This window comes from Aquarana catesbeiana, linkage group LG02 (genome assembly GCF_042186555.1).
Source record: "Aquarana catesbeiana isolate 2022-GZ linkage group LG02, ASM4218655v1, whole genome shotgun sequence".
In the NCBI taxonomy this organism is placed as follows: domain Eukaryota; kingdom Metazoa; phylum Chordata; class Amphibia; order Anura; family Ranidae; genus Aquarana; species Aquarana catesbeiana.
Genome location: NC_133325.1, coordinates 355,562,396 through 355,578,391, shown reverse-complemented (window position 1 = coordinate 355,578,391; position 15,996 = coordinate 355,562,396). Strand labels below are relative to the sequence as shown.

The 15,996-nt window shown below is 42.9% G+C and overlaps 1 protein-coding gene across 1 annotated transcript in view; it reads left to right on the top strand.

The window, feature by feature from the left end:
* The window catches only part of AKAP1 (A-kinase anchoring protein 1), a 62,862-nt gene extending 47,516 nt beyond the window's left edge, over positions 1-15,346 (top strand). Inside the window, exon 12 of the mRNA XM_073613109.1 lies at positions 14,233-15,346. Coding sequence (XP_073469210.1) covers positions 14,233-14,295 — 63 coding nt within the window. The 3' untranslated portion in view covers positions 14,296-15,346. The remainder of the gene's footprint in view (positions 1-14,232) is intronic.
* The last annotated feature ends 650 nt before the right edge of the window (positions 15,347-15,996 follow it).

The window sequence follows — 15,996 nt, the reverse complement described above, 5'->3', positions numbered from 1 at the left end:
TGACAATTGCGCGGTCATGCTACACTGTACCCAAACACATTTTTTATCATTTTGTTCCCACAAATAGAGCTTTCTTTTGGTGGTATTTGATCACCTCTGCGGTTTTTATTTTTTGCGCAACAAATAAAAAAAGACCGAAAATTTCGAAAAAAAACAAGTTTTTCTTTGTTTCTGTTAAATTTTTTTGTAAATAAGTACGCTTTCTCCTTCAATAATGGGCACTGATACGGCGGCACTGATGGGCACTGATGAGGTAGCACTGATGATGGGCACTGATAGGCGGCACTGATGGGCACTGATAGGTGGCACTGATGGGCACTGATAGGTGGCACTGGTATGCGGCACCGATGGGCACTCATAGGTGGCACCGATGGGCACTCATAGGCGGCACAGATGGGCACTCGTAGGTGGCATTGATTGGTATATATGGGTGGTACTGATGGGTACGTATGTGTGGCACTGATGGGCACTGATGGGCAATGACAGGTGGCACTGATGGGCAATGACAGGTGGCACAGATGGGCAATGACAGGTGGCACTGATAGAGCATTGCTGGGCAGATCTGGGCATATCATGGACATAATAGTGCCAATCAGTGCCCATTTGTGGGCACTGATTGGCACAGATTGGGCACATGTGGATGGCCATGGGGTACATACCTGGCCATCCACGTTGCCCCTTCCCTGGTGGTCCTAGTGGCATCCCTGCTAGTCCAGTGGGGTGATCTGAGGGGGGGCTGCGCTGATAAACAATCAGCGCAGACCCCCCCCTGCCAGGAGAGCCGCCGATCGGCTCTCCTCTACTTGCGTCTGTCAGACGCGAGTGAGGAAGAGCCGATCAACGGCTCTTCCTATTGACAGCGTGATCAGCCGTGATTGGACACGGCTGATCACGTGGTAAAGAGCCTCCGCCGGAGGCTTTTTACCAAGATCAGTGTAGCGGTGTGTCAGACTGACACACCACTCCACCGATCGCCGCGATGCGCGCCCCCGGGGGCGCGCTGCGGCATGTTATCCTGCTGGACGTCATATGACGTCCAGTCAGGATAACACAACCACTTCCCGGACGTCAATCCGCTATAGGGCGGGCGGGAAGTGGTTAAGCAACAATGTTTTAAAATTTTTTTTTTTTTTTTATTTAAGTGCTTGCAAATGGCGATAATCACTGCAAACGTCTGATCATGGGCAGTAATTCTAGCACCAGACCTCCTGTGTAAATCTAAGTAGCAATGTGTAAAGGCTTTAAACCACTTGCCAACCGGCCCATAGCCGAATGACGGCTACAGGGCGGTTGCATAACTCTGGGAGAGCGTACAGTGACGTCCTCCCAGAATCCCGCTCTTACGCCCCCTGGGGCGCGCACCTGAGAACATCCGTGACCGACGGGTCCTGATCAAGGTAAATGGCTGCTGATAGCTGAACTGCCTTTGGACATCCCAAAGATTAAAGGCTTTCCTGTGTCCTTCAATGGAAAAGCAGGAAGAAAATTTGATTTTTGTATTCGCCAACAGTTATCAAACTATCAAACACGTTTTTTGACATTATATTATATAAAATATATATTTATTTTGCCTTGACTATTGCAACTCCCTTCTCATTGGCCTACCGCTCCATAGGCTATCCCCTCTTCAGTCTATCATGAATGCTGCTGCCAGACTTATCCACCTTACCAACCGCTCAGTGTCTGCCAACCCTCTACTTCAATCCCTACACTGGCTCCCAATCACCCAGCGAATTAAATTCAAAATTCTAACCACAACATACAAAGCCATTCACAACTCTGCCCCAAGCTACATCACTAATCTTGTCTCCAAATATCACCCAAATCGTCCTCTCCGCTCTTCTCAAGACCTCCTGCTTTCAAGCTCTCTCATCTCCTCCTCCCATGCTCGTCTCCAGGATTTCTCCAGAGCCTCTCCCATCCTCTGGAACTCGCTACCTCCATCTATCCGGCTATCCCCTACTCTTGCTACCTTCAGGCAATCCCTGAAAACTCATCTCTTCAGGAAAGCCTATCACGTCTCCTACTAATCTCCTACCACTTCCACCAGCTCATTCCCCACAGTTACAACCTTTTGTACCACCTGCCCCACCCTATTAGATTGTAAGCTCTTCTGAGCAGGGCCCTCTTAATCCTATTGTATTGTATTATATTATAACTGTATTGTCTCCCTTTTATATTGTAAAGCGCTGCGTAAACTGTTGGCGCTATATAAATCCTGAATAATAATAATATTTTGAAATCAGGGCTCCTAATTTCAAGTCCTGAGCTACTAGCCAGACCTTAAGTTACTTGCCACCAGTTGCCCCACCCAACCCCTGCCCTGCCCCTAAACACGCCCTCAAACATTTTCTCATGAAATTACACTGTTAATATTTTATTTTTGTAACTTGATTCTAAATAAAACATTTAACTTCTTTAACAATATTAATATAAATAAAATATTTAATTGATCTGACTGTGATAAATATGATTGGCTACTATAGGCACTGTACACATCATTACTGCCTTGTTAAGTAAATATAGTATAAAAAATAAATAAAACCAGAGATTCACACTTTTTAACAGGTTTAGCATGCAGAGAGACTTAAAGCGAAGCACAGCATCGGATGGGGGAGCGGGAGCTGCCAAAGTTAACTTCTCCTACTAAGCTAGTGATTGGTTGCTAGGCAGTCAACTTTTGCAGCTCCTGCCCCATCTCATCTAGTTCTTTGCCGACTCCCTCTGTATGCCAGGCCCTGCAAAAAGAATGACGGGACGGAGGCTGGAAGAATATGCTCCTGGTGTGGGTTTTTTTTTTTTTTTGTTTTTTTTTTTATTTTTTTTTTTTTTTGCAAACAGGCATTTTAAATACTAGCCGACCAGCCGTTGTCATAATGCGGCAGATTGGCTGTCTCCCGCAAATAGCTGTAGCTATAATTCGGCCCTTTAAACATCTTTAGCAGTCACGCCCACTGCTCGGTGGGGGACCCAATGCGCTTGGCCAGCGGCACGGGGGGGTGTGTGTGTGTGTGTGTGTAAACACACAAATCCCTGTTCTGTCAGACAGATCGTCTGCTCCTACTAAGTAGGGACAGCGACTTATACAGCATCCCCATACAGTTAGTAACACACACGAGGGAACACATTTAACCCCTTGATCGCCCCCTAGTGTTTAACCCCTTCCCTGCCAGTGTCATTTATACAGTAATCGGGGCATTTCTATAGCACTGATCGCTGTATAAATGACAATGGTCCCAAAATAGTGTCAAAAGTGTCCGATGTGTCTGCCATAATGTCAGTCACGATAAACGCAGATTGCCGCTATTAATAAAAATGCCAAAAATCTATCCCTTATTTTGTAGACGCTATAACTTTTGCGCAAACCAATCAGTATTTGCTTATTGCGATTTCTTTTTTTTTTTTTTTTTTTTAAAAATATGTAGAAGATTACATATTGGCCTAAACTGAGAGAAATTTTTTTCTTTGTTTTTGGGGGATATTTATTATAGTAAAAAATATATATTTTTTTATTTTTTTCAAAATTGACGCTTTTTTTTTTTTTTTATAGCGCAATAAATTAAAAACCACAGAGGTGTTCAAATACCACCAAAAGAAAGCTCTATTTGTGGGAAAAATAGGACGCAAATTGTGTTTGGGTGCAACGTCGCACAACCGCGCAATTGTCAGTTAAAGCGACGCAGTGCCGTATCGCAAAAAGTGCTCTGGTCAGGAAGGGGGTAAATTCTTATTCCTATAAAGTGGTCACTGGCGCTCTTTACAAATCAGGTCACTCCTATATCAAAAGCCAAAAGAATTCCTTCTACATCACTCCATATGATGAACTCCGCCAGATATAGAATATCAACAAAGCAGATAGACACCCCATGGTGCAGTATGTTCAAAAAGGGGGGTTAATTAAAACAGTTTCCAAAATACACTCGCCATACAGAAGAAAAAGCTTGCATGTGAATCAAACAGATATTTCCAACCAACAAGTTGGCTGACCTCGGTGTGCGGCAACGTCACATGCTAGTTTCGCCCAATGACTGTTTTTTAAAAGAATACGTATCGGGCATTTTTTAAATTTTTCTAGAGCTATACGCATTGGGTGAAGTTATGACTGTGTGATGTCGCCGCCCACAGAAGTCGGCCATCTTGTTGGTTGGAACCCTCTTTTTATTCACATGCGAGTTTTGTCTTCTGTATGGCGAGTGTGCATTTTGGAAACTGTTTTAATAAACACCCCCCCCTTTTTTTTTTTTTTTAACATACTGCACCATGACATGTCTGTCTGCTTTGTTGACATTTATATATCTGGTGGAGTTGGAGTCTGTCATGGAAGGAATTCTTTTGGGGTTTGATATCTGAGTGACCTTTAGTGATCTGATTTGTAAAGAGCACCAGTGACCACTTTAGAAGGGTGGTCCACAGTTTATGGTAAGAGGGAGTGTGCGCATTACCGCTGGTGAAGGATTCCTCACAAGATGTCTTGTTCACCATTCGGAATCACAATATCTGGACTCTTAGGTATCGGACAATAGATTTCCTCTCCCTTCCTGTTTAGCTATGGGACAGCAATTGAAGGTAAATCTCTCCAGTGGACAGATGGCAGAAAAACCCGATAGGGGTTATAACCCTCCTATGCTCTATATGCAACATTGAAAAACTAAGTTTTGCCTATAGTTCTACTTTGAGATCTTGGTTAGATGAGCTTATTTGCTGGAAGAAAAACTAGTGCCTCAGCCACCAGACAGAGGGTGGAAACGCTGTACACTAGAGCCAGCCACTACACAGGTGATCTGTTAAGCTCCATAGGTGGGGTGAAACATGTCGGTGTAGTTGGGAGTAACTTGGGCTGAAGCTGTATGTTCACCTTTCTGTATAGTGGCTGGGTCCTGCTGTGCGCCTCTACCTTTCTGCCTTCTGATTTGCTTCTGCTAGCCTGGATGAGCTTGTTTGAACACTAGCACCCTGTCTGTGCTTTGAACGGCACAGGGTGTGTTTGTAGTGCTTTGAGTGGCGCTCCAAGCTCTGTGTCTTGCTTTGGCCATGTCTAGAATAAGGTCTAATGTATTCTAGACAAAGGGATGGCTGGAGGGCAGATTCTTAAAAGCTGATTACCCAACAAAAAGCCTGAAGAATCGGATGTTTGTATATAGTCTTCAGGGAGATAAATCCTTCATAAGAAAGTTGGCGATTTGAAAGTCTGTATTGCCATTTGCAACAGCCCTCGATTTCGCAGGGTAAAGCATCACATTAGGCACTTGCACAGAACGTAGTCGGCATTTTACTTCAACATGTTTAGCCCATGTGTTGCATGTCAGCTGAGAAATCTGGGTAGATTGAGACTTTAGTACCCTGGATTTCCAAATCGGATTTCTGCCTGGGTAGCCCTAGGATTGTATTTCTGTCCTTTGAAATGTAGTAATTTTTAGTAGAAATGGTCTGGAGGGGTCCCCTGGTAGAGATGGTCAGGGTGGCATCCTGAGAACTTTCTCTACAGAGAAGTATGAAGACAATTTGTCTTTGTCAGACATAAATATAAACCAGTATTCAATAAAATTGGTGGCATTCCTCCCCTCAGTTTTTTCAGGGATGCCAACTATTATTTTTTTTTAATTATTACAGTCACTTGTATAGTGCCATCAATTTATGCAGCCCTTTAGTAGTGAGTGTACAGCTTGTATAACAGTGCAAATATGCTGTCCCCTCAATAACTCCACACACAGCCATTAACGTCTAAACCAGGGGCAACAAAATGGAGTACACCCCTAAGTGAAAATGTCCAAATTGGGATCAATTAGCCATTTTCCCTCCCCAGTGTCATGTGACTCGTTAGTGTTACAAGGTATCATGTGTGAATGGGGAGCAGGAGTGTTAAATTTGGTGTCATCGCTCTCACTCTCTCATACTGGTCACTGGAAGTGCAACATGGCACCTCATGGCAAAGAACTCTGAGGATCTGAAAAAGATTTGTTGCTCTACATAAAGATATAAGAAAATTGCTAAGACCCTGAAACTGAACTGTAGCATGGTGGCCAAGACCATACAGTGGTTTAACAGGACAGGTTCCACTCAGAACAGGCCTCGCCATGGTTGACCAAAGAAGTTGAGTGCACATGCTCAGCGTCATATCCAGAGGTTGTCTTTGGGCACTAGACATAAGTGCTGCCAGCATTGCTGCAGAGGTTGAATGGATGGAGGGTCAGGCTGTCAGTTTTCAGACCATATGCCGCACACTGCATCAAATTTGTCTGCATGGCTGTTGTCCCTGAAGGAAGCCTCTTCTAAAGATGATGCACAAGAAAGCCCGCAAACAGTTTGCTGAAGACAAGCAGACTGAGGACATGGGTTACTGGAGCCATGTCCTGTGGTCTAATGATACCAAGATAAACTTATTTGGTTCAGATGGTGTCAAGCGTGTGTAGCGGCAACCATGTGAGTACAAAGACAAGTGTCTTGCCTACAGTTAAGCATGGTGGTGGGAGTGCCATGGACTGGGACTGCATGAGTGCTTGCTGGCACTGGGGCGCTACAGTTCATTGAGGGAACCATGAATGCCAACATGTACTGTGACATACTGTTGCAGAGCATGATCCCCTCCCTTCAGAGATTGGGCCACAGGGCAGTATTCCAAAATAACGACTCCAAACCTACGTCCAAGACAACCACTGCCTTGCTAAAGAAGCTGAGGGTAAAGGTGATGGACTGGCCAAGCATGTCTCCATACCTAAACCCTGTTGAGCAACTGTGGGGCATCCTCAAATGGAAGGCGGAGGAGCGCAAGGTTTCTAACATCCACCAGCTCTGTCATGGAGGAGTGGAAGAGGCCGACAGTGGCAACTTATGAAACTGGTGAACTCCATGCCCAGGAGGGTTAAGGCAGTTCTGCAAAATAATGGTGGCCACACAAAATATTGACACTTTGCGCCCAATTTGGACAGTTTCACTTAAGGGTGTACTCACTTGTGTTGCCAGCGGTTTAGACTTTAATGGCTGTGTTGAGTTATTTTGAGGGGACAGCAAATGTACACTGTCACACAAGCTGTACACTTACTACTTTACATTGTAGCAAAGTGTAATTTATTCAGTGTTGTCACATGAAAAGGTGTAATAAAATATTTACAAAAATGTGGGCGGTGTACTCACTTTTGTGCGATACTGTATTGTACATTCACACCTGTTCCTAACCCTCAAGGAGCTTACAATCTCTAAGGTGCTTAACTCGCATTCATACATACACATACTAGGGTCAGTTTAGACAGGAACCAATTGACTTACCGTGGAGTGTGGGAGGACACCTGCACAGGGAGAACATGCAAACTCCATGCAGGTAGTACTGTGGTTGGGATTCGAACCAATGACCCTAGTGCTGTTAGGCAAAAGTGCTAACCGTTTAGCCACTGTGCATAGTGTTTCGTTATGATAGTTCTCCATGTCCTTCACCCTAGCAGCATGTTCTGAAGTTTTAGCTGACATCGCACGGACATTGTGTTGGAGGCGGGAGATGTCATCTTCAATGGTACCCACCCTCCCCTCAAGTGCTGTGGCCCTCTCGCTGATTATTTTTGCATGTCATGGCGTATGTGAAAGACTTGCACAACGTACTAATGAGTTTAAGGAGATTGAGAACGTGAACCATAAGCATGTACTGCAGTGAGGATCTTTCAATGTGGGTCTGGTGCATCTGGATCAGTGTCGCTGCACGTGGCAGAAGATGGCTGCTGAGGCATACTCGCTGTGTCTGCAGAGAGAGAGTGCACCGAGGATGAGCTTCCTGTGTTTAAAAACGGGTTGGGTTGGAGGCTGCAGATTTTGAAGCTGCTACACCCGGTGATGTAGAAGGTGGCTTTGTCGGTGTGCGTTCTTTAGCCTGTGTATGGGCGAACCATCTTAGTTTAGTGGCTGTTTCTTTCTGCCGGTCCTTCACTGTTTCCTGTGGAAGTGGCTTCCCGCAATGTTGGGACAGATGGTCCACTGTCTCTCCTTCCTTCCTTCCTTCCTCTTAGCGGATGAGCTCCAGAGCTGCGGCTGGGGATACAGGATGGCGTCTTGTGTACAGCTGCCACTGCCAAGGTACTGTAGCAGGATGTCATGCTCTCTAATCAGAATAAAATTGAGCAACACGTCAGCTTGCATAGATGGTTAAACCACGCCCCCCCAGAAGGTGGTCTAAAGGTCCTTGTGAGCTGGATGCCCTGAGTTCTTAAGAAGTTGAGTGTTGGTGCATGCAATTGTTTGCGTACTCTGGGTGCAGAGGATAGGTCAGATGGCAGTGTGGCAGATTGGAAGGTTTTGTGTCCTACTGCAAAGCGTAAAAAATGCTGCTGAGATGGGTAAAAGGGTATTTGAGGGTAGGCATCTTGAATGTCTACTGGTGGCAGGTAATTCTCCCTTGTGTCAGAGGCAAGTTACATGTGAAATTTGGAAACAAAATGAATGGTACTATTGTGGTTCTACATGCAGATGGGTTTTTTTTTTTGTTTTTTTTATCTTAATGCATTAAGGCTAGCTCCCCCTTAAGCCTGGTTTACACATACAGTTGTGCTCATAAGTTTACATACCCTTGCAGAATTCATGATTTCTTGGCCATTTTTCAGAGAATATGAAAAACACATTTTTTTTTTTTTTTTTTTTTTTTCTTTCACTTGTGGTTAGTGTTTGGCTGAAGCCATTTATTATCAATCAACTGTGTTCACTCCTTCTTTTTTTTTTTTCTTTTAAAAAAAAGAAAAAAAGAAAAAACATAATCGCAAAACAAACTAGCCAAATGGCCCTGATCTAAAGTTTACATGCCCCAGTTCTTAATTCCGTGTATTGCTCCCTTTAACATCAATGACAGCTTGAAGTCTTTTGTGGTATTTGTGGATGAGGCTCTTTATCTTTTTAGATGGTAAAGCTGCCTATTCCTCTTGCCAAAAAGTCTCCAGTTCCTGCAAATTCTTGGGCTGTCTTGTATGTACTGCACGTTTTTGAGATCTCCCCAGAGTGGCTCAATGATATTGAGGTCAGGAGACTGAGATGGCCACTCCAGAATCTTCACTTTATTCTGCTGTAGCCAATGACAGGTCGACTTGGCCTTTGTGTTTTGGATCATTGTCATGTTGGAATCTCCAAGTACATCCCATGTGCAGCTTCCTGGCTGATGAATGCAAATGTTCCTCCAGTATTTTTTGGTAACATACTGCATTTATCTTGCCATCAATTTGACCAAGTTCCTTTTGTAGTTCGCACATCCCCAAAACATCAGCAATCCACGTCCTTTCACAGTAAGAATAGTGAACCTTTCATCATAGGTCTTATTGACGCCTCTCTAAATGTTGATGGTTGTGGCCAAAAAGCTAAATTTTGGTCTCATCACTCCAAATGACTTTGTGCCAGAAGCTTTGAGGCTTGTCTTTGCTGTTTGGCATATTGTAAGCGGGATACTTTGTGGCATTTGCGTAGTAATGGCTTTCTTCTGGCGACATGACCATGCAAGCCCATCTTTCTTTAAGTGCCTCCTTATTGTGAATCTTCAAACAGCCACACCACATGTTTTCAGAGAGTCCTGTAATTCATCTGAAGTTATTTGTGGGTTTTTCTTTGCATCCCGAACAATTTTCTTGGCAGCAGTGGCTGAAATTTTAGTTGGTCTACCTACCTACCACTTCTTGATTAGAACACTAGTACATACACTAATTGCAAGCAAACTGATCCAGGTGAGGATGGTTACCTTTTTTAATAGCCATTCAACCCCCTTTGTGTCAACTTGTGTGCATGTTATCAAGCCAAAATCACCAGGATATGTAAAATTGTGATCTGAGTCATTTGGGTAGTTTCTGTTGTCATTTTATGATTTAAAAAGGGTAAACAGTTGATAATAAATGGCTTCAGCCAAACACTAACCATGAGTGAAATGTTTTTGTGTTCTCATTCATATTCTCTGAAAAACGGCCAAAAAATTCTAAATTCTGCCAGGGTATATAAACTTATGAGCACAACTGTATGTGGTTTCTTGTGCTTTTTGCAGGAAGACACTACAGTTCATATTAACATGGTTTCCACCTTCACATCTATGCTAATTTATTTATTTTATTTATTTTTTTGTTCAATAGATTTGGAGAAGCTGCAAAAAAACATGTAGTGTTTTTTGTAATCTGCCCAACAAAATGTCCAAATTAAGCATAAATGCAAAACGCATCAAAAATGCACTAAAACTAATTACAGGCAAACTGCATTTGTGTGAACTAGGCCTTGTACATACCTGAGCTCAATCTCGATCAGCAATGTGCATGAGCGCAGCAGCTCTTTCCCATTGGCTCACACAGCAGCGGGAGCCAATGAGGAGAGGACGGAGGGCATTTCCATTCGTAGGAGCGCGTCTCCGGGGGGCTTACTATTGGGGGCACTTGGCAGGGGGGAGAAGCCAGGGCCGTCGATGGGGAATAAAAAAAATGAAGGATTGGGGCTGTTCTGTGCAAGACCATTGTGCAGAGCAGTTTAAAACTTTATTTTTTCCGCTTACGAATTTACTACCTTTTGGAATCGCTTTAAAGATTTTAGGTTCAAGATGGGATGAATACTTCTATTGGACTTTGGTGCTTTGAACTGGTTTGAATATAATCCTGTGATTCTCCAGAGGGACCGGAGTGAACATTGGGACAAGAGATGGTTCAGGGCAGTCTGCAAATCTTACTGTCCTTGGGCAGTTTTTAGTTGGTTTGTGAAAAGGATGAGGGGGAAGAATTTGGAAACCACCAATTGAACCCATAGGAAGAATAAAACTGTAACCAGACCTCTTTGGTCAGCTTTCAAGTCTTGTGCCAAAAAGGAGCAAAATGTTTGCTTTGAAAATGAAGCTAGTGCGATGGGGCATTCTTTGTTTTGAAGAGGTAGAAACCCCTGAAGGGGGGGGTTGGAACTGTCCCCTGTGGAATTGGGACCTTTCCTTCTGTGACATTCTCTATGAACTTGTCAAGTGTACCAGCAAAAAAGTCTCCATAGGTGACTGTTAAAGTGTTAACAGGTTACCAGTTTTTGTGTTAAACTTGAGGTCTGGCAGTAAAATTATTGCTCTCACGTGGTTTGTGGCAATACCCTACACATGGTGCAATCATGGTTTTCATATGCTTTCATTATTTTTTATGTGTGGAGAGGGTGTCGTCTTCCTTTTTATTTTTGTATTTATTTTTTTTAATTTGACTTTAAATTGTAATTTTGACACCTGAAACCAGAGGTGACTAAATCCTTGTTGCCTCGAATAGTTTGTCACACAAGAAGGGGAGGAACGGATGCTGCTCCTTCTGTCTACAGCCGTCTGTGTGTGCATTGGTCCTGGGCTCCCCAGTGGAACGAAAGAGCTGGGAAATGGTGCCTAAAGGTAAAGCCCATTGCCAGCTGCAAATGTTGAAACCAGGATTATGGCTGTTGCCATAATCCTGGTTTATAACTACTAGGGCTGTAGTTAAAGTGCTACTAAACCCACAACAGTAAAATATGTCTGTATATACAGAATAGCATGCTTGTTATACTCACTGTGGAACTTAAGGGGTTGATCCTCTGTATTGTGTAACAAGGCTCTTTGATCCTGCGTGGACAGTTCCTCCCCCTCCTGCAGGGTCTCTTGGCAAGGCCAGATAAGACAGTCAGAGTAGTAAAGCTGCACATGCTCAGTTTGTTCTCTATTGCTGGAGAGATAATTTAATTGCTTACCATTTCAGGTCACATGGTATTGACCTCACATTTGGGCGTGTATACAGATCCTAAATGAAAGCCTAGTCCCTCCTCCAAAAAACATTTGATTTATAGATGATCTCCTTCCGTTAACAGCATGTGGACACTCAGCACTCGGGCAAACCCTGCAGTTTATCACGTGACCATGGTATACAGATCAGCCAAAATGGTATATAGTGGAAGTATTTTAATGTAAAAAAAGATTTCTAAACTGTGGGCACTGCGGGGGGTGGATGAACTATTTTTCATATTACTGGGATTAATAACCCTTTAAGCATAGTAAGCGTTTCCATAAGGGAGAGCTCCATCACCTAAGAATCCTAGCAAAATGTGAGGTAGAGTTCTAGGGATGCACTGTAACCCAGAGTCTATGAATATCCAGCCTGCATTTTATACAGTATGATTAAAGCCTTAGTTTAGTTAACTACTTCCCACCGGGAGGACGTCCTTTTCCCCCAGTTTCAGTGGTTTATACCGGAATGATGCCTGCGCCTACATGCATTACAGTATGTAAATTTACACCCGGCGATTCTTTCTTGCAGAAGTTATGAGTGGCTAATTAACCAATCGCTTCTGTGGGTGACGGAAAGGGGTCCCACTCCCCTCCCACATCGGCCGCCGGCTCTCCGGTCCCATTGCGGAGGTCAGTATCAAGGCGATGGCTGCCCTGTATGGAGAGAGGAACTGAAGTTGTTCCCCCTCTCTAACACCGGAAACCAGGAGCAATGTGTTATGTCCTCACTTACAGTTTGGGCTCTCTGTTTACCTGGCGACCAGGGAAGCAGCTGATCAGACCGATGTGTGTCTGATCAGCTGCATGGGAGGCAAGAGGAGAGATTTGGGGTCTAATGCTTTTTTAAATTTAAAGCGCCCCTGTTCCACCGTGCTAATGCGAACGTATACATTACTCCTGCACGCATATGTAAACAGGGATTGCACTACACATGTGAGGTATTGTCACGAACGTCAGAGCGAGAGCAATAATTCTAGCACTAGAGCGCCTGTGCAACGCTAAACTGGTAACCTGTAAAGGCGTTAAAGTGTCACCTATGGAGAATTTTAAGCACAGTTTGCCGCCATTCCAGACACCATTTTAAAGCGTGACATGTTGAGTATCTATTTACTCGGCGTAACGTCGTCATTCTACATAAAAATGTGGCCAACTTTAGTATGTGTTCTGTTCATTAAGGTGTGTTTACATTTTTTGGGGGGAAAAATAAAAAAATAGCAAACATTCCTTGTGACAGGTAATAGCCAGTGATGGGTACCCTTTATGGATAAATCTGGGGTCTAAAAGACCCCAAATCTCTCATCTGCACTTCAAAGTATTAACGCCAAAATCTGTTTTTGAATACTTTGGATTTTTTAAAATTGGCACCATTGGCTGCCGAGTAAACCAGAAAGGGCGTTGTGATGTTACTACATTGGAGACCCGATCAAAGCCAATTCCAGCTTTGTTCAGGTCTCTGGCCAGCCAGCGGATGTGCCCACTGGTCACTCGGGTGTCCTAGTGGGACAGGAGGGCTGGGCGGGGGGACGTCCACTCCCACTTCTTGCGATAAGGGCCACGGCTGCTTAGCCGCATCGGTTGTCATTGCATGAAAGCCGACTGTCTGCTCTAAACGGTACTGGGGTGATGCTAGCTGCAGGCATCGCTACGGTACAACCACTTTCTCAAAATGACGTACATGTATGTGATTTTGCAGGTGGTTAATTGCCGTTCAGCAGTCATGACGTTTCCAAGGTTTTTCCCATCTTCAAGAAAACATTTTAAGTTTCTAGTACTGATGTATGTATGCTCTATAGCAGCATAGGACATCTGGGCTATGACTGTCTGCACAGTGCTGATTGGTGCTGTGCTGATCACATGACACACAGGCTTTCTAAATCGTGTTTTTTTTTTAAAGCTTATTACAAGTTTCTATTTCCAATCAAATGTGTTTGCAATATCATGGTGTAGGCAGTGTTTAAGTTGACTGACGATAGCTTTCACTTTGTTCACACTAAAGATATCTGGAGGAGGTTCTGCCAATCACAGGCTGCCACGCTGCTCCAGCCTGTGTGTTGGGACTAACGGGAAGTTGAAGCCTCCATCAATCACCATCTTATGTCCGGCTTTCATAGTGTTTAGCAATACGAGAACATGGAGGGAGCGAGGAGACGCCTTTACCACTGTGTATATCTCTATAGTAATGTGGGCTGCACAGATAAGAAAAAGGAAGAAATGAACAGCTTAGTAGGAACTGAAACATGAGCATGCTCAGATGTGACCATGGGTGCTCTACACAACCTCGGGCTGTAGTGGGGACGCAGATGAGGAGGGAGGGACAGTAAATGGCAAGCACAACCAGGTTTTTAGCAGTCTACAGAAATTAATGCTTTAGTGGTAAAATGAGTATGAACACAATGTAATATAGCATGTATTGACAGTTTAATTTGAGCTTAATGACACTTTAATGAGTGACCTTGACCAATTTTGTATTGTGGAGATAATTGGTTGGTCTGTAAACCTTTTTTATTTATTTTATTTTGCAGATGGTGTCAGTCAACAGGACGCTTGTGGAAAGAGGCTTCGCTGAATGGGTTGACAATTATTAATGACACCATTTCAGTAAATCTATTTTGTACTGTATTAGGCTTGGCATAGAGACTGTTCATGACTGAAAAGTCAGCTCTCTCATTTCATGTTCATGTGATGGCGTGGTTGTTTTGGTCAGTGAAAATTCACAGCAATAGTCTGTCTAGAGAACAGACCACAAAGCCATACCCCCCACCCCCCCTTTTTTTATTTTATTTATTTTTGTATGCAAGTTTGACCTGCCATGAACCAAATGCCACTGCCATGTGTTATAGATACTACATTTCTAATAGCACAGTATGATGACTTGTATCCTGAATTCGCCAGTAACTGGTTTGATTATAGAGTGAGTTTACATGAACTAGTTGACAATTATGAGTACAGCTAGAACTAAAAGGACATCACTTAAATTGGGCTTGTGTATTGTACTCTTTTGAACATCCTGTTTGCCAAGCCTGATGTGTAATTTATCATTTTGTACCTTTTGAAAATCTTTGTAAATATATTAAGTGAGATCACTGTAATATTTTGTATGAGAACACTGGAAAAGGGGGAACATCACAATTTCCACACAACTTTTGCTCAAACTAGTTTGTTGCACAAATGCATTTAAGGGCCAGTGTGCCTTAATTCAAATTCTGTTAATGGAAGAATCTGCAAAGCATTCACAAATCCATAATTAAGTGTCAAGAGCTTTTCACAATTTAAAATATTTGATCTCGGAATATGACTCTTTGCTATGCACAGATGTTGTACTGTTTAAAATCCCATTTGTAGACTTTGCAGTAAATTACTTCTTGGCCTGTTTATGCAGATAAGTAGGCTACACCCATTTTGCATAGGAAATAAGTAAAATATCTGATGTCAAGATTATATACATTGATCTTTTGTGGATAATAGTTGCCCTAAATTAATCAGCATTTTATGCTACTGACCCCATTACAGAATATTTAATGTTTTTGTGGGCACAAACCTGTATAATATTTAGATTTGCCATATGGACTGGTGTTGTGATCTTATTACATCTTTTGCTACTTTGTACAAATGTAAAAAGTAAAATGAATTATTGCATCAGTGTGCCCTTTTTTTTATTTCATGACATGGATTTTTAAACCTGTAAAAGTAATATAAATCCAGTTGAAAAGTATTGTAAAGTGCATATTTTTCTCAAATAAAAAACACACACGTACACACGTACGTGTATTCAGACCCCCTTAAATTTTTCACTTTGTTATATTGCAGCCGTTTGCTAAAATCATTTAAGTTCATTTTTTTGCCTCAATGTGTACACATCACCCCATATTGACAGAAAAACACAGAATTATTGACATTTTTGCAGATTTATTAAAGAAAAAATGAAATATCACGTGGTCCTAAGTATTCAGACCCTTTGCTGTGACACTCATATATTTAACTCAGGTGCTGTTCATTTCTTCTGATCATCCTTGAGATGGTTCTACATCTTCATTTGAGTCCAGCTGTGTTTGATTATACTGATTGGACTTGATTAGGAAAGCCACATACCTGTCTATGTAAGACCTTACAGCTCACAGTGTATGTCAGAGCAAATGAGAATCATGAGGTCAAAGGAACTGCCTGAAGAGCTCAGACAGAATTGTGGTAAAGCACAGATCTGGCCAAGGCTACAAAAAATTTCTGCTGCACTTAAGGTTCCTAAGAGCACAGTGGCCTCCATAATCCTTAACCACTTCAAAACCAGC